The 23,102-nt window shown below is 37.7% G+C and overlaps 1 protein-coding gene across 3 annotated transcripts in view; it reads right to left on the bottom strand.

The window, feature by feature from the left end:
• The window catches only part of GTF2E1 (general transcription factor IIE subunit 1), a 41,588-nt gene continuing 18,486 nt past the window's right edge, over window positions 1-23,102 (bottom strand). For 2 of the 3 annotated variants that reach the window (XM_020911424.2, XM_070466028.1), the window contains exons 3-6: window positions 18,489-18,690; window positions 12,345-12,586; window positions 7,279-7,699; window positions 1-219 (exon numbers count right to left, since the gene is read on the bottom strand). In XM_020911424.2, coding sequence (XP_020767083.1) covers window positions 213-219; window positions 7,279-7,699; window positions 12,345-12,586; window positions 18,489-18,690 — 872 coding nt within the window. In that variant the 3' untranslated portion in view covers window positions 1-212. Of the gene's footprint in view, window positions 220-5,964; window positions 7,700-12,344; window positions 12,587-18,488; window positions 18,691-23,102 lie in introns of those variants that run through there. The other variant, XM_020911425.2, reaches the window with a different exon arrangement.

The raw sequence follows: 23,102 nt of genomic DNA, 5'->3' as shown, positions 1-23,102 counted from the left end.
TCATCAATTTTAATTTATTAAGAGATAAATAAAATCTCCAGTTGAAGAAATAGCACAATCTTTGTTCCTCACAATTTCTCCTGTGAAGAATGACCTTAACACAGATTAAGTGAACAAATTCGCTTTAGTTAGATGCATTTGTTAGATGTATTTTGGTTAGGTTGGTTTCACCAGTTGCTGGGAAAAATGCACTTTGCTGCGTAGATCAGCACTCACCATCTGTAAGCATTCCAAACAGGAAGATAATTAATACAAAATAGCATCAAAAACATTAGGTATACAATTAGGTATACAAATGGAAGAGTCTTCTGTATAAAGGCCATGGCTTACTCCTGGCCTGGATAAACATACTTGTTTAATTCATTCAGTATTTATTGATGAGTACTTACTATGTGCCAGGCATTGAGTCAGGGATATGAGACAGAACACTGCAGTAAGCAAGAAAGATAAAGCCTTTGCCCTCATGGAGCTTACATTCTATAGCAAGGGGAGAGACAGAAATAAACACATGAGCAATCTCACATACACTGCCTGTTAAGATCACGCATACAGAGCACCAATTTAGGCTTCCCACTACTCTGATTTAGGACTGGTTCTGAGCTCCTCTGTCTCTGGTGTGGTTGCTTCACCAGATGCTCAGGTTCCTCACTTATCCAGGAGTCAGCAGCACTTTCAACATCACAAAATTGGTCTAGGTAGTCAACAATTCTCAGTTCCTTATCTCCAGTGCTAATGTCATCCCTAATATTTCATCCTACTTCAGGAAACACACAGAACAAAAAAAAAAAAACACCTCACCCCAACCATTTTCACCCATGAAAGGGGAAAAATTAAGCCAAAAGCAAAATTCACTATTGTTCCCAAGAGAAAGAGTCTATCAACAAAATGTAGCCTAGCTTTCTAGTAGATGATAGGGAGGAGTGGAACGTGAGCACAGCATTCAGGTCAAAAACTTGCACACGAGGAAAGATGTATAGTCACTAAGTACAATACATAATTCTAGCACCTGATGAGAATGTCCTAGACTAGTGCTGTTCAACAGAAATACAATGCAAGCTACAAATGTCAGCAATATAGGCAATTTAAAAATTTTCTAATAGCCATATAAAAGAAAGAAACAGCTAAAATCAGCTTTAATAGCATATTTCCTCTAACCTAGCATATCGATGGTACTATCTTTTCAAAAAATAATCAATATAAAAATTATTGATAAGGTATTTTACATTCTTTAATCCCACACTGAGTTCAAAATTTGGTATGTGTTTCATATTTACAGCACATTTCAATTTGGACTAGATACAGTTCAAGTACTCAATTGTCACAAGTGGCTAGTGGCTACCTTATTGGATAGGGCAGTCCTAGACAAAATACTAAGTTCTCTTTTCCATGAACATTGAAGCTAATGGCTCCCCAGAACTAAAGCTTCTAGGCGTCTCATTGGTTGCACCAAAGAAGCTATATTCTGCTACCCTGGGGACACAGTCCTAGGTACCATGAACCACAAGTAAACATAACTAATTGATTAAGAAACATATATATAAATAAAATTCAGGCAGGAACAAAATGATATGCCTTGGTGGAGAAAGAGTATGTTCTCCTAGTGCCAATTCATCTGTCCATTCATCCATTCAACATTTGTTGAGAGCCTATCATGTGCCAGAATTAATTGCACATGCTAGTATTCTGTCCTGAGTCTTTGGGGGCGGGGGAGTTGAGAGACATAAAAAAATAAACAAGTTCATTGTAAACAGCAATGTTATTATGAAGAAAATAAAGCAGGAAAATATCACCATGACTGGGAGAAGAGATTAAGAGAAGGCTTTTCTGAGAAAGTGTCATTTAAGCTGAGAATCAAATAAAAGTGACAGGAATGGAAAAGAAAGTTCTATGCAGAGAATATAGTTAGGGCAAAGACCTAAGGCAGGAAAAACCTTGGCATATTTGCAAAGCAGAGAATGCCAATGTTGTTAGAGAGTAGTTAACAGGAAGAATAATAGGTGTGCTCATAAAAGTAGTCAGGGGCCAGATCTCTTAGGACCTATAGAAAAGGGTCAGGAGTTTAGTCTAGATGTTATTCTAAGAAACAGTCAACGAAGTGTTTTAAGTGGGGGTAGGGGGAGGTATTAATATGGCCTGTGGTAGGCTGGTAGTGGTGGAAGTATAAGAGGTGAGATTTAGAATATATTTTCAATTTATTAGCAAGTCCCATCAGCTCTACCTTCAAACTTAGGTTATATAAATTAGATTATATTTTGAGTCTGACAGGATTTGCTGATGAACAGGATGTGGGATAGAAAACAGAAAGGATGGCCAACTACTAGACTTTTGGTGTGAGCATGTAGGTGAAATGATGGTGCCATTTATGAGATGTGAGCTGAAACAAGAATAAACTCTGCTCTCCCTCCTGTATTTCCAATCTTGATAAATGGAACAACCATTCAGTCAGAATACAGCTTCATCCAGGGTAGTGCCATATTCAAACAGACACCAAGTACATTAATGCCACCCCTCCAAAGTTTCTTAAACCTGTCCCCTCTTTCCATCCCCACAGACTTGTGTGTGTGTGTGTGTGTGTGTGTGTGTGTTGTGTAGTTGCTTAGTCATGCCTCTTTGTGACCCCATGGACTGTAGCCTGCAGGTTCCTCTGTCCATGGAACTCTCCAGGCAAGAATACTAGAGTGGGCTGCCATTCCCTTCTCCAGGGGATCTTCCCAACCCAGGGATTGAACCTGGGTCTCTTGCACTGCAGGAATATTCTTTACTATCTGAGCTATGAGGGAAGCCCTTTATTACTAAGCCTATTGAAATCACCTTAATAATCTCCAGGTTTCAACTCCAACCCAACAGCAATGCTACAAATTGTTTCCCTGCTTAAAATTCTCCAACAGTTTTTTTGAAAAGTGATTTGGCAAGAGCTATCAGTTTAAGATGGACATGTCCTTTGATTTGCTACTTCTCTTTTATGGTTCTATCCTATAGAAATATAGAATAAGGATATATAAGGGTAATTCATTATAGCACTTTAATAGTGAAAAACTGGACACTACCTAATTCAGCCTAGTCCTTATTTTTAAAAATGAATCAGATTTAAATATACAGATATAGAAAGATCTTCAAGATATTTCAAAAACAAATGGCAATGTATGTATGGGCAATTTATATATGATTGTATTCACTTAAAAAGCATTGCAATGTATTTGTGGGTATGAGTCTAAGTATGTTGTTTCTAAAGGTCTAGAAGAGGTCTGGGATGATACACACTGTCAACAATGGGATGGGCTGGGTGAGGAGTCCTCATTTTTTACTATATATACATATATATCTTATTGGATGAATTTTTAAATAATATATTTGAGTAACAACAACAAATTGTACAACTATTCTGTATGCCTTAATGTGATTAAAGGCACTTTAGCACCTGGCACTAGCCTTTGTTTCTACACAAATTTCTCAGACTTATTTACATCAGGTAAGTGATAATGTACTTTCGTGTGATGGGAAATGTGGGTTGAGTGCTGAAACTGGGTCATGTTAGAGACCTATTTGCTTTGCAACTGGAATAGGAATGGCAGCCTCTAGTACTCAGAAGGACAGCAAGATCTTTCTGAAGAGAGGTTAAGGTGCTTGTTCCTTTCCTTGAGGACCCACTAGAATTAGTTCATTCCTTTTTAGCTCTTCAAAGGAAGAAACAAAATTTCAAGGCATTTCCCGTTTCAACCCATTCGGCTTTATATGTTTTAAGAATACCTGTACTTATTCACAGTTTACTTTGTTTTCATAATATAAAAAGCCAATAGAAAGGACAGTAAGTTTAGTGCCACAGTTCTAGTTCCTTTCTGAAAATCTTCCTCATTTCCCCAAGAGATTTAAAAAAGAAAAATTTTTAAGTGACAGTAGCATAGCTCTGCCAGAGATAACAATGTGAAACAGCTTTGATGGAAACAAAATGCTAAACAAATAGAAGGTGGAATTATACCAATTTATAAATTTTAAAGATTTTCGTATTTGTTTTTTGACTGTCATCTCCTAGCTACTTTTTTTATTTTTAACCCAGGAATATGGAGAACAAGAAACTACACATATAAGTTCTTCTATTGCAGTACTGGCTGGGAATCTAGCCAAACAGCCAACTGGTAGAAAGAAGAGGAACTGCTCTTCCCAATCTCATTCCCATTCACTAATTATCTCAAAATGATACCAAAAAGAGTTATGAAATATTCAATTATTTCTTCCTCAGTTATTGAGGTCAGAAATGAAGTACCTTGGCAGGACCAGAAGACAAAAACCTAGTGAGTAATTGTTTATGCTCTGTTTTTCTACATTCTAAATCCTAAAGCTGCTACCTACACCAGCCCTTCCATTAAAATATCCTTCAACTGGCTTGAATTGCTATAGCACATCAAAAGACTTCTTCTTGTTATTTTGTTATTATTATTCAGCCTCACTTTAAAACATGTTAGCTACCACTTACCTTCACATAAAATATCAGAGCAGAAAGGAATATTGGTGATCCTACCATAATCCTCCCATTATTGACAACTGAGAAACTAGCCCAGGAAGATCACATCAGGTAATAGTGTCACACTGCAAGTGTCTAGTTAACTGGGACTAGAACCTAGTCTCCTGACTTCCAGGCTATGCCAAATTGGATATTTCCTTTTAATCATTTAAAGTTAATGCTCCTTAAAGTGTTCTGGAAAAAAAGTGGTATCTAAACGAGAAAAAGGGTTCAACTATAAGGGCAGATAGATTGGAAGCAATCTTCCAGCAGATACAAAGCTATGCATCACCTAGGGCCAAAGTTGTTTACTCATCACCTGACTTTGGTCAAGTGTATGAGGAATATTTATCTAGTGCAGAGAGAGAAGAAAAAAGTGGCAAAGTGAGGGGAGGGGGAAAAAGTGGGTGGAAAAATGGTTTCTTAGTTAGGGAAACATTTTGATAGACCACTTTGGATATGATAGGATCTTTCAAGGTCATACTTCGAACAGAAATAAAATAAAGAACTAAGTTATTTTTTCTAATACATTTATCACTTTCCAAGGCCTTTGGAAAGAAAAAGGTGATGAAAGGTGATGAAGGAAAAAGGAAGCTGAAATATTACAGCACTCTACTTGGGATGAAACATGTGAAAATGGCAAAGACACTCTTTAAGGACAAGGATGTGTATCATATTCCTTGACCACTCAATTCTGAATCCCTCCCATTGACCATCCCTTGCCCTCTACTATAATACAAGACTTCAGTGAAAATCTGCCACACAGACTTGTGTCCATGGTTACTGTGAGTCAGTACAGATGGTGCAGAGGCAAGGTAAAGAAGCCAGGGAAGCATGGAGGCCTCCTGAAGTAAGGAGAAACCTGGCCAGTGTAAGGAGAAACCTAGGATACCAAACAAAAAATGTTTCAAGGAAAAGATGGGTTGACAGCTCAAAGAGCAGCCAAAGAGGTTGAGAAATAAAGAAAATAAGAAATAAGACATTAAAAAAAAAAAAACTGAACAATTTCAGCACAGTCATAGGTTATAACACAGACTCCAAGAGGGAGATGAAAGAATAGATAACAGATAAGAAAAATAGAATGGTAGCTTCAGGAAAAAGAACATGCAAGTGAGATCAAGAAAAAAAAGCAAGAAACAAGTATTCGCTGAAATGAAGAGCTGACAGTTCACCTAGAACTACATTTCAAAACTTAACATCTGATTACTACTGAACTTCTTTCTAAACTATCATTGTTTAGAAAACAACAACAATGTTTAAAAGTTGAATAGCCCTATTTGCACAAGGTACATACTTAAAGTCATTCTTAAGGCAACTTATGGCCAGAAAAAGTTTAGATCACATACAACTGCATTGACTATTTGAAACAATGCCAATAAGAGAAAAACTTCTGAAACATTTTTCTTCATTGGGAAGAGTATTCACTTTAATTATGCTCCAAGATGTCACAGCTAGAAATTAACAAATTTCAGTCAGTATAAAATAGATTTATTGTCAATATTTAGTCATTAATACAACCCAGGTTAATGAAACATTACTTCACACAAGGCTCAGATGCTCGGAAATCTATCTTAACTTTACACATGTACTAAAAAACGATAAATACCTAAAAATGACAATGCAAGGAAAAATATTACAAAAAATACAACTGTAGACCCTTGTATGAAAATTTTTTAAAGTTCTGCCTTTGGGAATAATACCACGCTACATATCAGAATCAAAAATAAACTATCTTCCTTGAGGTTACAATGCTCAACAATATACTGGATGCACTCTAAAATACCATGCTTGACAAGAATCAAAAGAGACAAAGAAGGCCTTCAAAAAGGTTGAGAGAAAAAAACAAAGGAGTAATCAATTGTTATATGCTGATTTCTGCTGCGATGACCTCTTTAAACAATTTATAACACTGTGGAAGAACTGAAAAAGAAGGGTACCAGTCTCAGCTTTCTAAATCAGCACAAAGTCAGACGATTCTAAAGGGTACTGTTCCCAATGCTCTCAACTCTTCAATACTTCACATGGACTCCTTATCCTAAGCCCACATTTTTTTCTCTAATTTATTCCTAAGGACTTTCCAAACACACTTTCTGTTTTCTATTATCCAATATACAAACCACAAGGCAGTAAGCAAAACAATAACATCTGCCAGTCAAGTCAGTTCTAAAGACACCAGTTTTGGTTTAGATATTAATCATGAGACATAGGCATAACCATCCTCCTTCCAGACATACTCTCATCTCCCCTTACACAATGACTCCATCTTCAACCGTGAGGCAATGTAATACTTTAAGTTTTTTTTTTTTCCTACATCAATGACTTGCCTGTTGTGAAGTTGCCTGGTTGGCAGCAATATCAGGGGCTGTTAAGAATGCTTGGTCAGAACAGATAAAAAGGATGTGATCAGTGAATTACTGTAACCTATCATAATGGGCTTCTACAGGCAGACAGGAAGAATTTACCTTATAGACTTGTCACACTCATTTCAGAAGGGAGAAAAATGTGTCTTAAAAAGGAAAGGAAAAAGATTAGATAAGGGAATATAGCAAAATATTAATACTGTAGTAATAGGAAAGGGAATGCTTATAGCCAACCTACCTTGTGGGGGAAGTTTCTGGCATAAAATAATCAAACTTTCTCTCCCACTATTGTTTGCCCAAGATTAACAGTTGCTTTACATCAAAAGGGGCAGAAAGCCACTAAACACATTTCTTCAAAGGTAGGAAATCTCTTTTTGAAATGAGCATTAGAGAAAGGAGGAAAAGGTAGGGAAAGCTCACTCAAAGAGGTCCTCAAACATGCGTTGTCCCATTGCTATGTATGCTTCCTTTTCCTCTGGTGTCATTTGGGCCACCAGCTCTGGCTTCTGGCTCACTTCACTATACGAGAACGGACGGCCAGCCACCATGACAACGGGGTCATCTGCTACTTCCTCAAATTCATCGTCTTCCTCATCCTCTTCCCCATGATGTGCAGCCACAGTGGCCATACGGGGTGGAGAGTCATCATCTGACTCGCTGGTCTCACTCTCAGAGTCACTGCCGTTGGCAGCAGTCACGGGAGCAGCTGCCCCCACTGAACCTGCAGGGGCAGATGGGGTCTTCTTCTCATGAATAAGCAACGCTCGCATAACCTCCTCATTATCATCTGGCCCTGCACGGCCTTCTTCATGCTCCTGAAATGAGTCTATATCTATGCCGCCTGCAAAGAGAAAATCAGAAAATCAATATTCTTAAATATAAAAGGCACTCCTTTACAGCTTATAAAAGTTTAATATATTTAAATATAGGATAATATAAGATAACACAGATTCCGCTGGTTCCATTTTTTTGAGCTACTGTCCAAAAGGTATTCAAAATGTTTCTCACAAACTAGAGCTTAAGTAACATAAGCCTTAAGTATAGCTGACCCTTGAACAATGTGGGTTTGAACTGTGCAGGCCCACTTATACATGGATTTTTTTTTTTTTCTAATAGTAAATACAACAGTAATATATGATCCATGGTTGGTTGAATCCATGGATGTGGAGGAACTATGAACGTAAGTTATACTTAGATTAATCCCTGTAGTGTTCAAGGGTCATCTGTACCTGGGTCTGTTTTGATTTGTTTTGTTTTTTAATATCTACTTATTGATTGGGTTGGGTCAGGTCTTAGTTGGGGCACATGGCATCTTTACTGGGCACACAGGGTTAGTTGCCCTGTGGCATGTGGGACCTTAGTCTCCCAACCAGGGATCGAATGCATGTTCCCTATATTGCAAGGTGGATTCTTAACCACTGGACCATCAGGGAAGTCCCTGCACATGGGTTTTAAGAGACATATAGCTTGGATCTGAACCCTGGTTCTTCCAACATGCAAGCTGTAACACTTTGGGCAAGTTATTTAGTCTCTAAACTTCGGTACCTTTTTCTATACGATGGATGATAAAAGTGTTTGGCTTCTAGGGCTCTGGTTAAGAACATGAAATAATGTCTGTGAAGGACCAAGTTTGTAGCTGGCATAACAGGACATCAAAATAAAGCTCCTCGTCCTGCTTGGGGCAAAAGCCAAAGGCCTTACAATAACCTATAAAGTCCCACATCATCTGAACTCCTCCTGCCCAACTGCTTATCCCTTCTCTTACCCCTTGCTCGTTCTGCTCCAGTCACAGTGGCCTCCAAAGCATTCCCCGTGCACACCACACACACATTCCTACCTCAGGCCCTCTCCACTGCCCATTTCCTTTGCCTGGGATATTTTTCCTCTAGGTACCTCTACTCCCTTTCATCTCTCATGTCTTGATTCAAATTTTACATTCTTTCAATTCACCCCACCTCTATATTCTTAATGTTCTATTTTTTTCCCTATAGCATTTATTTTCTAACATAGTAATTTATGTCTAGTGCCTCTGTCACCTACTTTCCACAAATGTCAGTTCTCCACAAAAGATATTTACCTTTTCTACTCAGTGATATATCCCATGCACCCAGAATAGCGCCTACTGCTTGTTAGGTACTGAATAAATATTTGATGAATGAGTAAATAAACGGCAGCTTATTTTCCTAAAGCAAATTAAGTGTACTTTGAACTGTATCTAGGAATCTAGTATCAGAAAGGAAACTTCTCCTATCACATACTTCCTATCATTTTGTGTACATGTTACAAATGAAGAATTTAAGAAAAATATTTGCATCCTGTATTCTGAAAATAATACCAAATATAATGCCATTTAAAACACATAAAAGAAATTAAAATGTTGATTGAAACCTGACTCCTTTATTCAAATCCTGAGTAACATTTATTAGATGTGCTATTTTAGCCAAGCTACTTCATCTTTTCTGCTTCAGTTTTCTGAAGTACAAAAAGGGTGGAAAATAGTATTTATGTCACTGGATTACAAGGATGATTAAGTGAATATTTGCAAAGGCCTGGCACTTAGATTAGTGTTATCTATTATCATTATCAAGAGAAGACCTGTGTATGCTAAGTCGCTTCACTCCTCGTGGCCGACTCTGTGCAACCCTATGGAGTGTAGCCCACGAGGCTCCTCTGTCCATGGGATTCTCCAGGCAAGCATACTGGGGTGGGTTGGTTGCCATGCCCAATTCTGGTCATAGATAAAGTGAAAGCATCTTCTCACTAACATATGAGAATGAATTAGTCATAATCTTGGACATTTTTACAATTTATTGATAAAACTCCCAAGATGAGACATAAAAGAAAGAGAAAAGGAAATAGGAATTGAGAAGTTAAAAAGTTTAGATCAGAGAAAACAAGTTTTTGATAACATGGATGTAGAAGTGAGAATTGAAATCAAACTTAACCATTTAAAAATAGTGCCAAAGGCTGAACCTCCTTCTTAGGGCCCTTATTGCCAATGTAGTATTTCAAGGGGAAAAAAAGACAAATAATGTATGCAAGTCAAAACTAAATGAAGTCATGTCTAAAAGATTTCTGACAAGGTTCCTGAGAAACATAGGTAAAAAAGGAATTGATCTATTATAGAGAGAAGACAAAAAATAAGGATAAATGAAATCTCGAAATGGTAAAGCAGAAAAACTAGTTCTAGGAACAGTCTTATTTAACAGAGTTATAAATTACAAAGATGATGTGTACTGGGAAACTGTCAAGTTCACTGATGAGGCTAAGCAATTCTGGGTACTTAAAGGCCAAACTAATACCAAAAAAATATAGTAAGAGCTGAAGGTTGAATAAGTGGGCATAAGTGTGTCAGACCTAGTTTGTTTCTCAAACCTGCTGAGTTTGGGGGATTTTTTTTTTTAGTTTAAAAATTTTTTTTGGCTATGCTGTGCAGCAAGAGGGATCTTGGTTCCTTAATCAGGGATCGAACCCATACCCCCTTCACTGGGAATGCACAGTCTTAACCCCTGGCCACTAGGAAAGTCCCTAGATCTATTTTAGTACTGGCATAGTGTAAGAAAATCTGCTAGAGAAAAATAATCTAAAATATACTAAAAAACCTGATCTAAGCCATCACATAAAGGGAAAGAGAGGATCTGAAAAAAATTCCTGCATATAATTCTAAAGTTGTCTTAATATGCTTCCAGAATCAAAGCAATAAAGAGTCATGTAAAACCTGAAGGATATTTGAAATAAAATTCAAATAATTAATGATAAAATCATTCATAAATAATATGCATTGTTCTGGTCACTAGGTCTCAAGTAAAGTATATTACAATTGGAGATAGTCCAGAAAAGGACAATTAAAATAAGACAAAAAATGTAGGTGGAGATGACTTGGAAGAGAATGATTTGTAAGGAGAGTAGAAAAGAATTAGAATTATCACTAAAGTAATGAGGTCATGATTGAAGTCTATGAAATTCTTAAAGATATTAAAGTAACTTGAACTCTGAGGAAAATAAAGTGTAGGACAAATAAGACTCACTTTACAGTTCACTGGATAGAGTCTATTCAACTATCATAAAACCTAATGAAAGCAAATTTAGACCTAAGAGCATACACTATTTTATACACAGAAGGAAATATTCACAAAAGGGAACCAAGACTAGATGACTTTAAATAAGTCCTTATGATTTAAATTCCACCATTCTTGGAATTATAAACATTGAATGTTAAACTTATGAGCCTAATGGTATATAACACTGGCTAATAATAGTTTTATTTCATTCGATTTTGTTCCTAAGTTCACAGAAAAAAAGGCTTGTTGCTTCAAGAATAGGCAAGAAGCCAAGCTGGGGAAAACAAACCATTAAATAGTTGACAGACTAACTACGATGTAATCTAAAATAACTTCACATCAAAATAGCTAAACATCACAGCCAAGGTAACCAGTGGGTAGAAGGGAGACTGAAGTATGACTACCAAGGAAAATTTTTTTCCAATTGGAATTAAAAGACTAGAGAATCACACTAGAAGTATTACCTGCTTTTACCATCACTACCCAACCCCACACTACTTTTACAATTCTCAGCATACACAGTAAAAGAAATACTAATTATGAAGGGGAAAGAGGTTAGGGAAAAAGTAAAAAAAACAAGTGATTTTTAGTTACTGATGATTCTTTCAGCATTAAAGAACCAGACTCAGTGATACACTGGTAATGATACATAACCTAGGAACAGGGGTGGGTAGGTTATAATACTAATGAAATCTCACTAGAGGTACAGACTCCTTATTTCACCCCTGTTTCCCAGCTTCTGAGTAATATTTATCCAGTTTTAGCTTCCCATTTCCTACCTACTCTTAAAGCATCATAATTCAAAGTCTCTAAATCCAGTAATTTGAGACTAAAATTTATAAAGTAAAATGGTGCAACTCTCAAACTTCGGATTATTATGCAATTGTTAACACTTCAGGGCTCACAGAGATTTCTAAAAACTTCTGGTATAAAGTTCTGTCAATCTTCTTGGATGGTGAGATACTTGTTCTTTATTCATGTTATATCTTTTTATGTATTTCAAGCAGTACAACTCCTTTTTATTTATGAGGAGGCAACATAAAAAGTTGGGGCTAGTGTATAGTTAAGGCTCCCAATTCAAAGAAAAAAAAAAAAAACGCATGTAAAAAGGCAACAGAAGATTAAAGAAGAGATGAATCTGGCCACTTTGCATCCAAGAGTACTTTTGCAAGAAATTAAGACAAGACAATGACAATTTCTCAAATCTAAAAACAGAGATTTAAAAAGTTGTCTGTTATTTCAACTAAGTTGAAGGCTAATACAAGAATACTGGTTGGTTTTACTGCTTATTACTCAAGTTACTTTCTGCTATAGGGGATGGTTTTCAATAAAACTAAGAATTGCCCAGGCAAAATTTCTTTACCAAGTCAAGTTTATTTTCTACTGAACTCAAGACATATTCATCTTACTAACTTCTACTCTTACCTTCTTTCATCTCTTCAGAACTATATGCTCCTTGGACAGTGCTCTCTCTTAACCAAATAGGTCTCTCTTTGGCAGATTTCCCCTCCAGTGAGGCTCGATGAAGATCTTCTTGGTCATCCATGTTAATGACAACATTCTGAGTGTATAAGTCCTCATAGGAGGGACCCTTGGTGGTCCACGCCTCCCGGTGGTGCCCACCTGCCAGGCCAGCAGCTCCAGCAGCAGTTGCTGCACGGTCCTTGCTACATAAAGAGATCAGAGGAGGAAAGAAAGAAAAAAACTTGACGTCTTAGTGCAAGAAAAGAAGGGCAGCTGGGGAAGTGGTTACTGAAGTATTACATATAAATGTAATCATGCACACATGCTTTAATAATTCTGAGAATTTGCTCTTATACCTTTGGGTGACATTTACATTGGTTAGATGAACACGTCATATTTATATTTAAGTTCCTCAAACTCTGAATCCTCTGGTGTATACAAATGATTGAGGTTGGATAGATTAAGATGTTTCAATAAATATACTTAGTGAGAGGGGAGAAAGATATAGTGACATAGACCACTTAAAGACACTAGTCTGGCAAAACTCTCTCCCAGTAAAATCTTTGATGAGAATTTTGTTTTAAAACAAAACAAAACAAAAACCCAAAACAAAACACATGTTATATTTTTAAAAGCATCTTCTCAGCTGAATGCGGAAGAATTCAAAGTAGTTCTATGGGCTTTTTCCTGTCTTTCGTGTGCTGAGAAGCTAGAAAAGTATTCTACAAAGCCAGACTTCAACTCAGAAATCAATGTTCTTCTGCATCTCACCAAATAAGGCAAATCTTCATGCAGAGATTAGCCTCTTTTCTGTCAAGTTGTATCTCTGTCTCTGCACCTACACTGACTCTCCATATCCAGCTCCAGCTATTATTTCTACTCCATGGCAACCATAATCTATTTCTGAGTCTATTTTGTTTAGCATTTTACCTCTACTAGACATTATTTTCTTAAAAAACAATTTTATTTATTTATTTTTGGCTGTGGTGGGTCTTCACTGCTGCATGGGTTTTTCTCTGGTCGCAGCAAGCAAGGACTACTCTTCATTGCAGTGCAAGGGCTTCTCATTGCAGTGGCTTATCTTGTCGCGGAGCACAGGCATCAGGGCCTGAGAGCTTCGAAAGTTGCAGCACGTGGGCTCAGTAGTTGGGGCTCTCAGGCTCTAGAGCGCAGGCTCAATAGTTGTGGCCCACGGGCTTAGCTGCTCTGTGGCATGTGGGATCTTTCCAGACCAGGCTTTGAACCTGTGTCTCCTGCATTGGCAGGCAGATTTTTTACCACTGAGTCACAAGGCTCATGATCATCTTAGTCTACTTTAGGTCAGATCACTCCTTATTTTTCTCTAGTCACTTAATGTTTTCTCATCTCTGTTAAGTTTTAGTCTTTCTGCTGCTCCTTCTGCTTGTTTTACTTTCAATCTGCTCCATACTCTTTTGACTATACCTGATTTTCTGTGTCTAAACTCACCCATTATCTTTCTTTGCCTGTTACTGATGCCTTCTGCATCAACATCTATGCATGACTCCCTCCCTTTCTGTTTAGACAACTCTGTTTTATTCCATAAATTATCTCCATGTTTCATGAACTACCTGCTTACTTAGTACCTGCCCTGTATCTTTCTCCATACCTTTTGCTGTGTTCTTGTCCATGTCTATTGATTCCCTCGCTCCATATTTCTCTTACTTCTCTGCCATTTTTTCCCTAAATTTTCCCCATGAATCCTGAACTGTCTCCTGTGCAGTACCCTTTCTCATTCTGAGCCTAAGCAATACTTCATTTGTCTTTAAGTTCTGAATCACTTCTCTCAGAAGTCACTCACTCTTTTTCCTTCTCTTTGATCCTACTTCATGTCTGCTTACTCCATTGCTCCTCAATTCTCCCTGGGCCCACTTACATCTAATTAACTTTTTAGTCTGTTTAATTAAGATTTCTCTGATATATATGGGGGTCACAAAGAGTTGGACATGACTGAGCAACTGATATATACTGTGGTCCATGTATCTGATTGGCTCATTACATCTCTCCCTGAGAACACTATGTAGGTTCTCTGTAGGTAATCTTGGTTTCATCCCATACCTCCTTGCCTCTGGATATCTACAGACCCATTGCCACTTTTTCCCTCAAAAGAAGAAAAAAAAAAATGCACCCTCTCTAGCTGTACAAACCATGCTGATCTGGTCACTTAATCCATGCCTTCTAACTACTGCCCTTAGCTGTACCAGGGCTGCTTTGTACATCATTCTTTCCCACAGACTTTCTATTAGTTATCTCCTCACCCACTCTGAGTTTAGGCCTAGGAGGCATCTCTCTGTACCAAATCCATCTACCTGTCTTGCTATAGTTTAAAGTCTTATGTTACAATTGCAAATAACTGGTTTCTTTCTAGCTTTTATTCCTTTCTGCATTCATTCTAATGTTACTTTTTGCATTATTTACAATGTTGATCTCAATTTAATCCATATTTGTTCTTCATTCCTTTTCTGTCTTCCATGTTGTCTTCTAAAAGGTTGTGCTGTTGCTTTCACTATGTGAGTCTACTTAGTCTGGTGTAAGTTGTCTTTTTAAATGTTGGTCTCTCTCAAGCATTCAGTTTTCTCTTCTCTCTTAGCCTGATTTGTGTTTTCATGTTTCTGTGCTTACTCTACATTCTGAGTCTTTCCTCTCTCACCCAGTTGTCCCCTTAACTCCTTTTAATGTCTCTTCTATTTTCAGCTAATATTCTTAACTTGTGCTGAGCCTGTCCTATATGCCTGTCTGCACCCACATGCATCTCCCTGAGTTAGCCAGATGCCTTTTCTGTCTCTCTCCACCCACTCAGTTTCTCTAGTTCTGACCTGGCCAACTCCACCCTGTCCTTTTTCTCCTTCACCCAGAATCTTAAATGATCCACTCAACCTTTCTGAAGCTATTATTTCTCCATATCATCTTGAACACATAGTTATCATTTATGCTGTATCTTTAGCATTGACTCTGAAGACTCTTCTGAAGGTTGTTAAGTGTTCAGTAGTTTGGATAGGACAATTCAAATAAATGTGAATATAAGACTACTTTTAAAAACTCTTTTGTTTTCATTACTCCGTTACAGAAACTCAAGATTGGTTTTATTTTGGTTTGAGGCAGGAAAGATTTGGCCACAAGTTAAACAAATTATTAAATTTGGAAGAATTTTTTTAAAGATATCTTTAAGCATGGAGAATTGACTACACAGATTTTATTTATATCTTCACCAAATATACAGTCAAATCATCAGCAAATGTGACACTAAATAAAGTCCAGGTGAGAGATATCAGAATTTACTTCTTCTGCATGCTTAAATTTCTCCTATGGAGAGAATGTACACATTTCACTTAAAGATGACCAAAGTGACAATTCAGTTTTGAATCCTTTTACATTACTTAAATTGTAGAATTTTTAAAAGATGTATCTCTCACTTAGGGGTGAAGGAAGAATATTATTTCAAAACTAAGTTTTTAAAGATCTTTAAGGTGAGTATTAAATAAGAGATGATGGAAAAGGAGAGGTTACTGACAAGGAATTCCATTTAGGAAGGATAGGAAGACTTTAAATATCACCAGTGGGTTGACTTGCTGAAAGGCTGGAACTGTTCATCAGTTCTTGGGTTAAATCTACTGACAGTTTTGCAGAGGCAGCCTCTGGTTCCTGTTCTAGGGATAAGCTAGAATTAATTGGTTACAGATCAGGAGCCAAACAACAATCACACCACCAATTTTTTAAACAAAATAATGCCTTACTATTGTCTGTGTATTCCCACATCACTCTATTGATGTTTTCCTTTTCTTGTGCTGGGGCAGGGTGGCTACTACAAAACTGTTGTGCTCTGAAATAGAGCCTATAGTACAGAAAACCTAAATAAACACCACTTCCAGGATGTTGGATACAAGCAGTGGAACTTGTCAAATGCTGGTGAGGCCACCCTAGCCAGAGTAACACCTTCTAACCTAGCTCTTAACAGTCTTGTTCCTAACTAAGTAGAAGCAATTGTATTTTGTTCTGGCTGGAAGTCCAAGTACCCCATTCTATATTTCTTGCCTAGCTTCATTTCCCCCTTTCTTTTTATTGACCAAGCTATTGAGTAGCCTCTTTTTTGATTAGTATTTCCATCACTCCTAATGAGAAGCAGGTGATCTGATATACTGAGCCGCTGTTGGGCCTCTCATGTTGCTCAGACTTATCTCCAGCATGGACTGAGGGATACCTAAGTAAAGATCCTGGGATGGGAGGTGGACTGTGGTAAGTTTGGACAATAGAGGTAGAATGCCAATGGTGGTGGTGAATGAATACTACTACAGTGGGGAAGGATCTTAATAAACAAGAAGATAACTATATTTAGAGGAGGAAACACAAGTATAATTCACAAATAGTATTAATATTATACACTGTAAAGAAAGCAATCAGAGAAAATGTCTAAAACACACTTCAATATGAAATAACCAATAAGCTTAAAATGTATGTATTTTTGTAAAACAAATTTCCCTCACAGGCTATTCTGACAGGGTTGTAGTATTATTTAAATGCACAGAAAAAGATATAACAAATAAATTATTGATAAGAGACCAACAACCAGTAAGAAAAATTTAAGGCTATCTGTAATGTGGATGATACTGGCTGCCTATCAATTATGGCTCCTCTCTTTCTTTGTTTATCGATTTTATTCAAGTACTAATGGCTATTTGCTTCAAAGGACTCTGGGACCTTCCTTAGTCCTAGGAGGTAAACCTTAACCAGTCTAAGCACCAATCATGTGATCTCATTTTCTTTGTGAGATGCTGGCTTAGAAACAAGCAAATAAGCAATTCTGGCCAGTGAGACATTGGTGGATACAGCAGGATGAAGGTGGCCCTCTGAGAAAGTTTTCTTCCATCTTTAAACAGGACACAAGGAAGGGATGGTCCCATTTTTTGCACTTGAACATTTTCATCTACATGTGATACCTAGAAAGACATGGCCATCTTAGCTAGCTCCTCTGGTGGTTCCAAGAGGAGAACAGGCTGAGTTCAGCAGAGTAAATATGGAACAAATCTAGATCCTTGAAGATGTAATTGAGCTGTGAAATTAATTCTGAGCTGTGCTACCTAAGGACTTTTGGTCATGCTATAATGTTTTTCTTACTGTTCAAGCTATTTCTAGTTGGTGTTCTATTATTACAGATAGAGGCATTCTAACCAACACATATGCTAGGAAAGAAAATTCACATTGATTTGTTTAGATACAAAACCTTCTATATAATTAGATTGTTTTTAACCACCGAAATGAAATTCAATTTGCTCAGAACTGCCCAGAACTGGCTTTTCTGCAACATCTGTACCAGAGAACATAAAATACTAAGAGTGCTCCCAAAATCTATACAGTTACAATTTGGACTATTGGGTTCTATGGAAGGGAGTAGATGGGTATAAACTCTAAGCCATCAGCTTGAAACTGGAAAGAAGAAAGAAAAAGTGTAGAATAGGCGAGCACTCCCTGATCTCAATTCTTGTTTATGCTCTTCAAAGAAGAAGATAAACTGCTTTTTATGGCATGAAAAAATAAAGCTGCCTCTACAATTCAAACATTAGAATACACTAATAGAAACAGAGAGCCATAGAAAGAAGTATTAACCCATAAGTAACACCCACTTATACTTCACTGTCAAGAAAGTTGCACTGAAAGCTAAGGAAGGCAAGAAATGTGTGGTTAGAATGTTTCAAATACAAATTTAAAAAGTGATGGCTGTATTTCTTAAAAAACTTCGGGTTTCAGAACTTGACTAGGAAAAATTCAGATATTCCCAAAAGGCAGAACCAATTTGGGACTAACCAACAATTAGCAGAGTTGCAGCAGGCCCAACCAGATTGAGTACTTAAAATCAAACCTGACTATTTAAAGATTTTTGCCTAAGGCCCACACTGTTCTGCATTCAGTACAAACAAATTTCATCAAAGGCACAAGTTAATACAAGTGTGGCAGAGCTTAGAATCCACATAATCTTATAGTTTTTAGTCTCCTAGTAAATTACTTACCTAATCCTGTTCTCCAAAGTACAGGTGGTTAAAAAAACGGCGAGCTTAAAGGTGTTCTTGGTAAGAGTACAGAGCCTATACTCACCTCTGTTTCAGGGCTGGAATTTCTGTAGGTTCTGGTTCAAGTATTTCATGGGCCAAGTTTACATCCTCTGTCTCTCGAAGCAAGGCATAAATGGGCTCAATTTGTTCATTAAACCTTGCCAAAAGTGTGCGTGCATCTTTTTTGGGCATTGCTGATTCATCTTCTTCTACCTCTGTCTGGCAAAAGGTACAGCGGAAAGTTCCTACAGAGAAAACAAAAATCTTAAGTCAGGGCACACAAATTCTTAAGATTAACCTTTAGCAAACAGCATATATCTCCACTCTTCCTCCAACATTTTATTATCAAAACTTTCAAAAATATTCAAAAGACACATCTCTGTGCTCACCACTGAGATTTTAAAATTAACATTTTTCTATTGTTGATTTATCATATATGTATTCACCTATCATTTTTTTTGAAGCATTTCAAGTAATTTCACCCCTAACTACAGCATAGCAAACAGATTTTAATCATAACATTTCTAACACATTTATACTTATTTTAACTTGAAATCAAATTCTTTACAGCTTACCACTGAGACCTATACCGTGAAATCAACACTTTTCTTTTTGCACTGTATACACCTGAGTCTACATTATGGGGAAAGCCGAATAAATACCTAAAACCAAAAGTCTCCAGTAATTCTGTATATTGCCATAAGGCTATTTCTTCAAACTTACTACTTAGGTCTAAATCAGTTCAGTTCAGTCGCTCAGTCGTGTCTGACTCTTTGCAACCCCATGGACTGCAGCACGCCAGGCCTCCCTGCCCATCACCAAGTCCCAGAGTTTGCCCAAACGCACGTCCATTGAATTGGTGATGCCATCCAACCATCTCATGTGCTGTCACCCCTTCTCCTTCTGCCCTCAATCTTTCCCAGCATCAGGGTCTTTTCAAATGAGTCAGCTCTTTGCATCAGGTGGACAAAATATTGTAGTTTCACCTTCAACATCAGTCCTTCCAATGAACACCCAGGACTGATCTCCCTTAGGATGAACTGGCTGGATCTCCTTGCAGTCCAAGGGACCCTCAAGAGTCTTCTCCAATATCACACTTCAAAAGCATCAATTCTTTAGTGCTCAGCTTTCTTTATAGTCCAGCTCTCACATCCATACATGACTACCAGAAAAACCATAGCCTTGACTAGACAGAACTTTGTTGGCAAAGTAATATCTCTGCTTTTTAATATGCTGTCTAGGTTGGTCATAACTTTCCTTCCAAGGAGTAAGCGTCTTTTAATTTCATGGCTGCAGTCACCATCTGCAGTGATTTTGGAGCCCCCCCCAAAAAAGTCAGCCACTGTTTCCCCATCTATTTGCCATGAAGTGATGGGACCAGATACCATGATCTTCGGTTTCTGAATGTTGAGCTTTAAGCCAACTTTTTCACTCTTCTCTTTCACTTTCATCAAGAGGCTCTTCAGTTCTTCTTCACTTTCTGCCATAAAGGTGGTGTCATCTGCATATGTAAGGTTATTGATATTTCTTCCGGCAATCTTGATTCTGGCTTGTGCTTCTTCCAGCCCAGCGTTTCTCATGATGTAATCTGCATATAAGTTAAATAAGCAGGGTGACAATATACAGCCTTGACATACTCCTTTTCTTATTTGGAACCAGTCTCTTGTTTCATGTCCAGTTCTAACTGTTGCTTCCTGACCTGCATACAGATTTCTCAGGAGGCAGGTCAGGTGGTCTGGTATGCCCATCTTTTTCAGAATTTTCCACAGTTTATTGTGATCCACACAGTCAAAGGCTTTGGCACAGTCAATAAAGCAGAAATAGATGTTTTTCTGGAACTCGCTTGCTTTTTTGATGATCCAGCGGATGTTGGCAATTTTATCTCCGGTTCCTCTGCCTTTTCTAAAACCAGCTTGAACATCTGGAAGTTCATGGTTCACATATTGCTGAAGCCTGGCCTGGAGAATTTTGAGCATTACTTTACTAGCCTGTGAGATGAGTGCAACTGTGGGGTAGTTTGAGAATTCTTTGGGATTGCCTTTCTTTGGGATTGGAATGAAAACTGACCTTTTCCAGCCCTGTGGCCACTGCTGAGTTTTCCAAATTTGCTGGCATATTGAATGCAGCAGCACTTTCACAGCATCATCTTTTAGGATTTGAAATAGCTCAACTGGAATAGATGAGACTAATCCATTTTCAAAATTAAAGTTCAAGAAGCCTGTGTTGTTTTTATATCTATAGCTTTAATTTCAGCTTAATTACAACTTCAACTTGTAATTAAATTGTAATTCTTTAGAAATAACTCATATTTTTCACTTATACTATCACTTCCCTAATCTGGGGCACCATTATCTACTTAGCCTGAAATTAAGCTTCCTAGATCTAGTCTTTGAACCTTTAGGCTCTGTCTTTCCTATTCCAAGTTCCTAGGCCACTGTTTTCTTTATCTCATCCTCCTGCTCTGAAGTCTGTCTGATAGCTGAACCTCTAAAGTCCACAGCATCAAATTGAAATTTCTCATCCTAACATTCAAGATCCTATATAACTTGATCCAGAAACATATAACCCAACCATAGTCCGTTACTTGTCAAGTAAATTCAAACACTTGAGAGGCAATATACATTAACATCTATTTTATTGTATGTAAGTGCTTTCTTTCTAAAGTACTTCCAGGTACACTTTTTGATCCCTATACCAACCCTGTAAAATGATGTCAGAACTGAGGATGTGAGTTTTGTGATTTGTCCAAAGGCACACAGCCAACAAGAGAAATGCAGTAACAGCAGCTATTGTATACCCAGTGTTTACTAAGTGCCAAGTATGGCCAATCATCTGAAGATGGTATTATTATTAGTGCTCATTTAAATCTGTACAGTACAGAGATTCTAAGTGGTTAGGAAACATGTGAAAAATCTTATCGCTACTAATTGGGAGGTGATGACAGGATTCAAATCCAAACTATTATGATGAAACTCATACTCTTAAACATTACTTAATACCACTGGCCCGACTCAGACCTCCAGTTTGGTTCTTACTCTCAAATGCCAGGGATAGCCATCCTTCCTTTCTAACCCAATCAACCCAAGAGATTAAGAGAAATCACACAAGCACTTAGTGTCTGGCACACAGTAAATATGTAAAACATTTCGTTTTAAAAAGCCTAATATGTGATTGATATATAACCCCACCCTCAACCCCACTTCCCCTAGTAAAGAATAAACAATCTAGACATTTCTGCTTCAACATTAACACTAGACTCTACTGATATATTTCAAACAGAATAAGTTTCTCTACTGCCTCTCACACATAAAATATCCAATCACATGTAAATTCTTTGCTCATAAACCCTGTCTAAATACTCTTAATCCATCTTCCTGCTATCCATATGCTATCTCATCTTCTACATCTATTCCAAATAAGTAAAAAAGAGAAAACAGCCTCTCAGAGCTAAGAAGTAGCCCAGCACTCATATGTTAGACTGTGGCGCTTTTCTGACAAATGGAATCCACAAATCACCAGTATCAGATAAAAGGTTCTCTGAGACCACGATGAAAGTGAGGCAAAACCAAGTCAATTTCAGTCTGTCTGAATACAGATAAAAGCAAGGTCTGCACAAACACCAAAAAAAAAAAAAAAATTCTAGCTAACACAAGTGACTGCTGCTTCTTTACCAATTATAGTTTTAGCCTCAGCCTGGTCATCTCACTTCTGGGATAAGATTTATGAAGATATCCAATCAAAGAATTAGTCTCACTTCTTTTCTTTTTTTTAAAGTCTTTATTGAATTTGTTAAATATTGCTTCCATTTTATGCCTTGGTTTTTTTAGCCACAAGGCACGTGGGATCCCAGATCCCCAGACAGGGCTTGAACCCGCACCCCCAGCATTGGAAGGCAAAGTCCCAACCACTGAACCACCAGGGAAGTCCCTTAGCCTCACTTCTTGACAGTACCTAATCCACAGCAAATCTCCTCCAATTACCTGAATCCTCCCCAAAATCATCTAACCAAAGCCCATATTCTCTAAGTTTGTTTAGCAAAGTCTTGCTTAGTCACCACATGGTTCCCTATGGTGTGTGGCTTTCTTGCTACAGAAAGCATCAACAAACCCGATTTTGTTTACTGTGGGCATATATCTGATGGTCTTTGACTAATGGACATCAACACAAAGACTGACTTAACTGAACAAGGATACTATTTACCAAAACAAAGAGGAAGAACAAGTTTGTTTTTCTTTGTGGGAGAAAGATATCAAGGTGCTTTAGATCTGAATCCATTGGCCTTCAAAATGGATTTATTAGAAGTCAACTTACTATAACTTCTCGGAGAAGGCAATGGCACCCCACTCCAGTACTCTTGCCTGGAAAATCCCATGGATGGAGGAGCCTGGTAGGCTGCAGTCCATGGGGTCGCAAAGCGTTGGACATGACTGAGTGACTTCACTTTCACTTTCACTTTCATGCATTGGAGAAGGAAATGGCAACCCACTCCAGTGTTCCTGCCTGGAGAATCCCAGGGACGGGGGAGCTTGGTGGGCTTCCGTCTAAAGGGCTGCACAGAATTGGACACGACTGAAGCAACTTAGCAGCAGGAATGTTATAACTTCTGAGAGCTCAACAGTGCAATTTAAGATTAGAAATTTTGATGTAACCATCAACA

This window comes from Odocoileus virginianus, chromosome 4 (assembly GCF_023699985.2).
Source record: "Odocoileus virginianus isolate 20LAN1187 ecotype Illinois chromosome 4, Ovbor_1.2, whole genome shotgun sequence".
NCBI classification, from domain to species: Eukaryota; Metazoa; Chordata; class Mammalia; order Artiodactyla; family Cervidae; genus Odocoileus; species Odocoileus virginianus.
Note: the sequence above shows the minus strand (reverse complement) of the source record. Positions and strands in the feature narration are given on the sequence as shown.